We start from the raw sequence: 10623 nt of genomic DNA, 5'->3' as shown, positions 1-10623 counted from the left end.
AATACACTTACTTTAAGACTGCTCGCCGGCTTTTGAAAATTGTCTATCTTGTAACACTAGCCGGTCTGAAAATAATATCATTTTTGTTATTTGTGAAGTTATTAATAAACCAATTTTGTTGATTGTCAATAGGCATGGTCTAAAAGTATATACCTATCTACACCCAAAAATTCAGAACGATAACTTGAAAACTGTAGGCGCTATCGTGCTAAAAATCAAACAAACTTACATACATACATACAGACAAAGTAAATACTATACTTGGCAAAATGTTGCCAAGTAACAAAGTAAATACAATTACATACCTGGCGGAGGTAAATAAAACATCTATAATAATAGAACATTTAACTTTGTTTTTAACACACTGAATGATACAACAATAGAACTAAAAAGGAGTTACACAATAGGCTGTCATCTTCATTCATTAAAAAATAAGGTAGAAGGAAGTAACATGTAATTTTATTTTATTTCCTGCATCAGATCACTATTCTATTTGAATCGTAATAGCTGGATATCCAGATTAAGTATATTACTGCATGCTGGCCGCGATCAGTACTAAACGTAGAAAATGTTTTTACGTTCTTCGTTTACTTTTATTCTTTTCTATAGCTTCGTCGTGTGTTGCCATGCATACTCGGGTTGTCTGCACAATAATAATGATGACAGTTTGCTGTGTATCTGTGAATCTCCGCCCAAAACCAATTGGTTCAAAGTCAATTGCAGTGGACGTGGACTTGTTCATTTACCTGCTGGAATACCTGAAAACACAACACATTTGTGAGTTTAAATACACATTTACTTTTTAATAGCTTAGATTTTGATACTTATATCACATGCGCGGCGTACATATTTGAATAGAAGGATGATTTTGGTAAGTTTGTATGGAACGATGCACTTTTCATCATCACCAATAACTTATTTATACTAGCACGAGAATGAACGACGATAAATAGATAAATGATAAATATACAGTTTTTCTACAGAAAACAAAAGAAATGAAAAGTTTTCATACTGGAACAATAAAAATAACAATGTAGGCTTATATGCTGTCTTCGGTGAAATATCCAATCAATATATTTATCTATTTACCGTGGTTGTTTATCGTGCAGTGTCTGTACGCTTAATATTTTACTTGATTTATAGGTTATATTATATAAATAATTAAAATATATGGGGTATGTTATAAAAATAACAACTTGTTCTGTCTTCGGTTTTATTATATGTATACCCTTTGTTTTTTCATTACAGGACTACAGTTTTTATAGATATAGTATTACCTATACCATGTCTTTAATTCCCGTCCATATTATTAAACACAGTGAGAACACAGGTTGAGGACAAAGGAACTAGTGCCGAATTAATTAAAATTTATCGCAGAAAATACAGTAATAGCAAATGCGGATACTACTTACAAAAACAAGTTTAATTGAGTAACTTTAATTTAATTTTGACCGGGTTGAAAATACATGCACAAACATACCCGGAAAAGCTTTGTAAAACACATAAGCAGTTTCGTGACTCCAAAGTAAACATAATCATTTTAAATTATTTGTTTGGGTCATTTTTCATGGTATATTAACCTTTTGATTTTCTCTTATATTATATTTCCATATTATTATCCTTTAAAAATGTTCAAATTGTTTTAAACTTACCATTGAGTACTAAAAAGTTATTATTAAGTAGACAGTTAAGATATCAATTTGTTTCTTATTCATTTTTAAAAAGATATCTGAACAATAACAGCCTCACAACTATTGCCAGCGATGCGTTACTTCGACTTTCCGAATTAAGTGAAATGTAAGTTTTGAATTACATAGTTATGGTGTGCCTGAAATGAACATTTTATCAATAATAGGGACTAATATAGGATACAAAAGCTCACGTTGATGTAATATACTATAGATACTATATATATATACTATGACGACTGCTAGTCTATTACGTAAATTTATGCTATATCTGGTACGTCGACTGCCAAATTTGAGATTTTATTCAGTGGCATTTTGTCGTTCGCTCTCCGACAAGAGTACGGGTGGACGTATGACGTCGTATCACTGCAAAAGTAAATTTAGTTAACTAAGTTAAATTATATTACTAACTGTGAATTATCAATTTTCAAAAAAAGTTTAATATCTTATTTATTATTATTATCTACTCGTAATTCACTTTCGGATCCAAAACCAACCTTTAAAAAGATACAGGGCTTCAAATGGCATAGCAAATAACTGCCATTTTAAATTTATGCTAATTAACCTTCTTTTTGATGTCCGATTTTGGTAAAAACAGGAAAAGCTTAAGAAACTTGTTTTCCTGCAGTTTATATATTTTTTAGCATAGGATAATGTCATTTAAGCAGTTATAACATAATATATGACGTCACAACTACCTTATGACGTACCTATGACTAATTTAAAACATATTTAATATGCTAATTGGGAGGTTTAATGTCACATTTGTATCTACTAACAATGCACTTAAGTCGTCTAAAACCAATCGTTCAAGATACAGGGCTTCAAAATGGTAAATGGCGGCCATTTTTAATTTATGCTAATTAACCCACTTCCCGATGTCCTATTTTAGTAAACTTTGGATATGACGTTTATTTGGACCATATCAACCAGACAAAACAATTATGTTGCAATTTGTTCTATGTATGTTCAACCATACTTTTACTTGACTATACGTTCACTGAAACGTCAACGTGAGTGTCCACTTAATCTAACCATTCCTATATCTGTCGACGAGTAACAGTCGACTGCGATCCATGTGGACGTGAACTTCGTGCACATTCATTCAAATCTAAAACTCCTTACTGCTGTTTCACATATCCTTTACTAGTGGAACTAATAGAAGGGTTTTCCAGGATAGTGGGGAAGAGCGAGTATTGAGTATGAGGTACTTATTTTAAACGCCGTATTGTAAATTTTCCCTTTCCGCCGCTTTTGTCGGTTACGGATCTGTTATATAAATTAATTTTTAATTAATAGATGTCATGTAATGATAATGATAAAATGATGAATATTTTCTTTTTAGATCATTAGATTTCAACAACTTGACTAAATTACCAAAATTTCCAAAGAAAATAACCGCAATGTAAGTTATCAGCTAAATATTGTCACAGGCCTACATTTTTCACAACTTAAGTGTATGTCTGTTGCTGAACTACCATAAACAATTAGTTGTTTCCCAACTGTATTTTCAAAGCATAATCACCATTGACAGAGGAGACCGGCGGTACATAATTTGTGGTCATAATTACAACTTATTATACCATCGTAATTATACATTAATTAAAACAATTTTTATTCGTTTGTTTTCTGTCTCCACTTTGGCATAATAATGCACTTATTGTATAATTATATATTCTTTATTGAATATTTTTATGTTAAAGATCTGCGAGTTATAATAAGTTGAGGTGTGTCGATGGATCATTTACAAATTTAACTCTACTTGACGCAATGTAAGTAAATTATTTCATCAGTTCATCTGCCATTATTTTATCCCCCTGAGGAATTGTAGCATAGTATGAGGAGAGAGAGAAAGGTCATACTGTAGCATCAATTCAGTCAACAATTAAATAATCAATTAATTACAAATTATACCTTTTTTCACATTTTGTAGAATGTTGAATGGTAATCCTATTAGGAAGCTAACGAGGACGACTTTCCAAGGATCTTTTGTTAGAAATATGTAAGGTTTTATAAATAATAGGTTTATATTATCATTATGCTGGTAATAATCTATATATAAATTTACGTAATGGCAACATTCGGTAAATCGCGACTTACTTCTAGAATTTTTACTCGATGGTATATAAAATCGGTTCGTACTTTCGGTACTGATTTTAACCATCTGATGTAACCCTGTTTACTAATTAAATTGAGTTAGATAATTAGTTATTGACAATTAAGGGATGTTTTCCGATCTTGGCATACACTGTCTAATGGATGTCCATCTTGAAAAATACTCGCACACAAAAATACGAGAATGTTTCGCATTTTCCTATCTCCTCCTACGATAATTGTTTTTAATAGCTGAAAACCGGTTGAACAGCTCAAGTACAGAATCATAATGTTGAAGACAGGCCGATTTTCTATATTTAATATACGTTTCATATACGGTCTGTCTTCAACATTACGATACTGTACTCGAGCTGTTCAACCGGTTTTCAGCTATTAAAAACAATTATCGTAGGAGGAGATAGGAAAATGCGAAGCATCCTCGTATTATTGTGTGCAGGTATTTTTTAAGAGGACATCCATTAGACAGTGTATACTACGGTCGGAAAACACCCTATTTGGGGCATATCGTTCAACCTAAATTCGTTTTAATTGTCAATAACTAATTATCTAACTCAATTTAATTAGTAAACATGGTTACATCTGGTGGTTTAAATCAGTACCGAGATTCTAACCAACTTTATATACCATCGAGTAAACATTCTAGAAATAACGCGCGATTTACCGAATTCTGCCCTAACGTAAATTTATATATAGACTAGATGGTTCTCGAATACATATAATAGTGATTTCAGCGTTAAAAAACTGGCGACTTCAAATGTACATGCAGGACTCGACAATAATACATGTCGTTTACAGGAACGAATAAATAGACACGGTGATTTATGTACTCAACTAAAATTAGCACCCTGGGAATTACTTCCGAAAGAGAAACTTGTCACAAAATAAGACCAATTGTTTTGTAACAAACTGAATTTGTATTTTGTATGTAACATTATGGTTGATGGATGGGGAAGAGGATGGGTGCAAAGACGAACAATTTTTTAATGTATTCTTTATCCATTTAGTAACGAAATATTAATTGTTTTCATGTTTTACAAATAATATACACTAAACACAGTAAAACATTGCGATTTAATACTTTGTTGAAACTGTCACCGTCATAGTCGATTGAAATAGTACAGTACATGTAACGATACATCACTAATACGACGTTTATATTTTTTGTAATTATTACATTATTAATTGATACAAACGTTCAGAAGGAACTGTCAGTAATAAAGTAAACACCTCTATTCGGGGAAAATCGTAAATTCGCTTTAATCGTCAGTAGATAATTATCTAACTCAACTTAATTAGTAGACCTAATGGTTTTCAATTGTTTCTGAGAGCCAATTCATACTTAAATTGGTTCCTAACGATTGTTCGGCGTTTAGGGCATGTGATCCTTCGTACTGTAAGCCTGTCCTCTACTGGCTTTACAACGCTACTCATGCCAGTGAGGAGGGTGGGGGTGGTGTGGATGGTGGTTTAACTGCAATAATAAAGTTGATTGTACATAATAGACGACGACTGGAAAGGCTAGCTCATAAACCGTTAAAAGAATACCTATATCCAACCTCTGCAGCACAGATTGAAAAAAAATGGATCGAATTTCTGTTATGACTGTACTTGTCTTTACGACGCCTGAGGGAATAGAAACTTGTGGAACAGAGATTGGAATGTTCCCTTTATCGCAGATCAAAACATTTGTATAAACGTATATTAAATCTATCAAAATAGTATTTTTTCAAGAAAATCGGCCTGTCTTCAACATTATGATGCTGTACTCGAGCTGTTCAACCGGTTTTCAGCTATTAAAAACAATTATCGTAGGAGGAGATAAGAAAATGCGAAGCATCCTCGTATTATTGTGTGCGGGTATTTTTTAAGATTGACATCCATTATACAGTGTATACCACAACCACGAAACACCCCTATTTGGGGCAAATCGTTGAACCTAAATTCGTTTTAATTGTCAATAACTAATTATTTAACTCAATTTAATTAGTAAACAGGGTTACATCAGATGGTTAAAATGAGTACCGAAAGTACGAACCAACTTTATATACCATCGAGTAAAAATTCTTGAAATAAACCGCGATTTATCGAATTTTGCCCTTACGTAAATTTATATATAGATTATATAAACATATACACGTCGTAGTGATGTATCGTTACATGTACTGTACTATTTCAATCGACTAGGACGGTGACAGTTCCAACAAAGTATTACATCGCTATGTTTTACTGTGTTTAATTGTATATTATTTGTAAAACATGAAAACAATTAGTATTTCGTTACTAAATGGATAAAGAATATATTTAAAAATTGTTCCTCTTTGCACCCATCCTCTGCCCTATCCCTTAACCCTAATGTTACATACAAAACAATTGGTCTCATTTTGTGACAAGTTTCTCTTTCGGAAGTAATTCCCAGGATGCTATTAGTTGAGTACATAAATCACCGTGTCTATTCGTTTCTCTAAACGACATGTATTATTGTCCCGCGGTACGTACATTTGAAATTGCCATTTTTTTAACGCTGAAATTACTATGTATTCGAGAACCATCTGTGGGCACGACCTAGATGGTACGCGAGCGAAGCGTATAATGGTGACAACGACAACGACGATTTCGATTGCAAAGACGATTACAAAGACGATTACAAAAATGATGATAATGATTATAAAGATGATGATAATGATTATAAAGATGATGATAATGATTATAAAGATGATTATAAAGATGATTACAAAGGTGATTAAAAAGACGATTACAAAGAGGATAACAAAGACAATGATAATGATTATAAAAATGATGATAATGATTATAAAGATGATGATAATGATTATAAATAAATAAAAAAAAATGTAGGCATACGATTCGTCTATGCAATTTAATTATAGTTTTCAGTTAAATAACAATACTATTATTAAACAAAAATCGATTGTTTGGGTTTTTTTCAATCGTATCGTATCAAAACTAAACTTACATTGCGTTTAAACATGGTACTTTTATTAGTTACGCACTAATAATAAAATATGTTGAATCACCCTTTGTATATTTCAGTGACATTAGTAATAGTACTCTGGAGCAAATTGAACCATTTACGTTTGCTGGTCTACAGCGTATTAACAGAATGTACGTATAATGTATAATATTTATTATTGTTTTTTTGGATAAAAAATATTGCAAAGCAAAATTGAATTATTTGAAAAAATTTAGGTTTTTCATAACTATATGTTCAACACTTTGACGTTTTATAATGACCATCCTATCCTTTTACACCTGCTACGCGGTGCGTCATGAAAACATGAAACATGAAAACTTGACTGACGCTTACTATCAGCAGTTTACGTCACAATCCACTCTACATCTAGGCGGGATATCGTATGCTAAAATATTTCTTCTTGTTCGGCCTAACATATCGTCTTACTATATTGTATTATTTATTATGTTATAAATGGTGCATTAAGTAGGCCTATGTTTTTAAATCAGAACTTCAACTTTTATTCTATTAGACATCTCAGAGAAACTAATATTAAGGAATTGGTGGAAAACTCCTTCTTTTTTACCAGTAAATCTTTAATTGAAATGTAAGTTTTGTACCATAAACATTGTTCTTTTGGATTTTTGTGTAAATTACCTTAAGAAAATAACTACGTGTAAAGAAGAAAGAAACTGGCGTTTTGTTAATTTTAAACATATATTTTATATAATATATTTCGATTGAATAAAATAAAAAATAACAATAACAAATGTACAAAAATTAAGGTAGTAAAAGTAATATAAATATCATGTCAAAGAATTATATAGACATTTAGATAGGCCTGGTGATTTATAAACTTCGTGAATATTTAGCATGTGGTTTGGAAATTATTTACCTTTTCACAGATATGTTGACAATCAGTTGTTGAATTTGTCAACAGGAGCTTTCGCAAATATTCCATCAGGAAGTCGAATGTAAGTTCAATGTCAGTGATCTCCCTCTATTTGTTTGTTTGTGTGTTGTTGTTTTTTATTTTGTTCACACTTATATAGTATTTTATTGTTAACAGATATCTTACATATAGTCAAATTACCACGATACCAGCAAGATTGTTTGTTAATACAACTTGGTTAAACACTATGTAAGTACTTTATTTAATTAAATCAAACTTTATAAAATTAAACAAAAATGATTTACTTTATCAATCAAGAATATTTTTTTTTTTTTTTCAATCTAATTTGCTTTCAGACGACTTGAAGCTAATAAGATTGGTGATATTCATTCAGAAGCATTTAAAGATCTAATTGGTGTTTTTAGTTTGTAAGTATACATTACACCACATTATAATATCGGTCAATATTTTAAATGGAAAAGCATTGGTTGCGTATCTTGTTTTCAAATAAACTCTTGTGTTTTACGGTTGTGTTATTACAAAAGATAGTAATTAAATTGAAGATCTTTATAATGCATTGTGTTTTCTTTTGAAGGTCTGTTTATAGCAATTTTTTAACTGTGTTTCCTTCAGCATTGTATAACCTCCGAATCATTGAATCTCTGTAAGTGTAACTAAGTTCGTTATACTTTTTAAAACAATACTTAAATAAATACTTATCACAGAAGTTTTTAGAATGTAAACATACTCGTGTTTATTTAATAATGAATCGTCTTGATACAGTACAGTAATGTACCACAGTCAGAAGTACGTTTATTTACCTCTATATTTCCAGTCAACAAAATCATCATTTTTTATATGAAGAAAATGAATGAAAATTGTTACCGTATACATTAAATACTAATCCTATGAGAAAAGCGAGAGGACAGATAAATATTAGTGTTACAGAAATGAAACGGATTTCCTATCCATGTCAGAATGATAAATAACAACTTATATAATATTTTATTTTCAGTCAGCTGGATAACAATCACATTTCTTCACTTGGATCTTTATTTCAATCAAAGTATTTTCCTCAATACTTGTACCTGGATAGGAATAAAATTAAAACAATTTCAAAAGCAAGTTTTAGAGGTTGTAAAAACCTAAATATATTGTAAGTATCATCATTAATTCAAGGAATTGCGGAGTCGCGGTAAATGATAATTTGACAACCACATCCGTAACTTCAATGACTACCGTATTTAAAATCATTGTCTTGTATCATAATAAAGATGATGAGTATGGTAATGAATCTAATCGGTGGCGTAGGCTGGGTCCATTTTTTTAGGCCAAGACCGGTCATTTTTTAAATATAAGTGAGGACCCATCAGCTCTTTTTTTAAAAATGGTCTTAGCTCAGCCGGCCAACCATGATGGGGCTGGTCATAAACCCTAACCGTTTCATATTTTAAGTAAGTACAATTTCCAAGGACCTAAGCAGCTCTGTTTTTCAAATTTGTTTTAGCTCAGCCCCATTTGATGGTTCCACATTTACAAATTTCGCATCTGTCCCCCAGACAGCAACCAGCCTACGCCTCTGGGTGGCTGCGACAACAGTGACAGCGGTGACGATCACGAAAATATTAGTAAATAGAGTCAATAGTTTAGAAGTTAAATGTTATATTGTCTTGATTATTTATTTTTACTAGAGTACTTGACCATAATGAAATTTCGTACATTGAAGATGGAGCATTTGATGATACTGATGTTGAAGTCATGTGAGTAAAATAAAAATAATAATGTACTGAGTAGGACATGTTTACAGCGTTTGAATTGTTTATCCATTCAGTTTGGTCCAATTTCTAACCAGTATTTCAAACTAATATTGGTTGGTCAATTCTTTTGACACACGTGGCGTCTCATGTGTAAAAAAAGTAAAAGCTTGAAATCAGAAAAAATCGAAACATCTGGTGGACTAAAATTTTAAAAAAGGGAAATAAATACAGATTTGGGGTAAGTCTAATGTGTTTTTTGTACTTAAGTCAAATATCAAATTAGAAACCGCGTAAAGGTTTGTGACTCACTAGAAGTTGATATTGTTATATGTCTTATTTATAGGCCTACTAGCATTTAGTCGTGTATAATAATATCAAGCATGTAGTTTTAAAAAAAAAGTAGTATTAATAAAACCATAAATAAACTTAGAAGATGTTGGTCACTCCTCAGGTATTTACAAAAAAATAAGCTGGAAACTATAACGAATGGAACGTTTAGAAATGGAGTAATGAAAAACCTGTAAGTAGAATGAAATTGTATTCATACACGCTTTTTTAACTCAGATTACGTCACTCTTTGATCGTTTACACGTTAAATATTACAAGCAAAAGAATTATTATACCATTTGTAGACTACCGGTATAGTAATATATAACATGTGTATTCATTCCATACTGCAATATTGATTTTTTCCGTTATTTTACCCAATCACCGTAGTAACGTTATTAGGTCCATCACAATTCTGTCAATACATCACAGTTTTTTTATTTTGTTCATTTATCAGGTACTTGTTCAATAATCCAATCACTTTTATCGAAGAGAAAAGCTTTTCTAACATGTCAAATGATTCAATTGTGTAAGTAATTTAGACAAAATAAACTATGGACGATAAATTGATTGATTGCGTCATGGAAAAATTAAATATTAACTGTTTTATTGTTTGGTGGGTGTAAGTTATGGCATAAAATAATGTATTTAAATTATTACAATTGAAAGCCTACATCAAATTTTTACAATATTAATTTGTATACGCATCAATACTAGTATTCTTTTTTCAGTTACTTGGACTGTGGACAATTGACGAAAATTCCATCAACTATGTCCGAAAATACAGTAGTGTAAATACATTTGATATCTGAATTAAAAAATTATCTTTTGGGATTTGTGTACTTTTCCATCTCCCATCCTAAACATCCTTTGATA

At 31.1% G+C, this 10623-nt stretch overlaps 1 protein-coding gene across 1 annotated transcript; it reads left to right on the top strand.

The window, feature by feature from the left end:
* Positions 1–567: 567 nt before the first annotated feature.
* LOC144842799 (keratocan-like) lies at positions 568–10575 on the top strand. Its single transcript, XM_078699343.1, has 16 exons — positions 568–777; positions 1726–1797; positions 3034–3093; positions 3392–3460; positions 3622–3690; positions 6852–6923; positions 7304–7378; positions 7677–7745; positions 7841–7912; positions 8020–8091; positions 8259–8327; positions 8679–8819; positions 9355–9423; positions 9872–9940; positions 10205–10276; positions 10479–10575. The coding sequence occupies exons 1-16, from the start codon at positions 569–571 to the stop codon at positions 10540–10542; spliced, it is 1323 nt and encodes a 440-aa protein (XP_078555469.1). The 5' UTR covers position 568; the 3' UTR covers positions 10543–10575.
* Positions 10576–10623: the final 48 nt, after the last annotated feature.

Source organism: Antedon bifida, chromosome 1 (genome assembly GCF_963402885.1).
Source record: "Antedon bifida chromosome 1, ecAntBifi1.1, whole genome shotgun sequence".
In the NCBI taxonomy this organism is placed as follows: domain Eukaryota; kingdom Metazoa; phylum Echinodermata; class Crinoidea; order Comatulida; family Antedonidae; genus Antedon; species Antedon bifida.
This window is presented reverse-complemented; position numbering and strand designations above follow the sequence as displayed.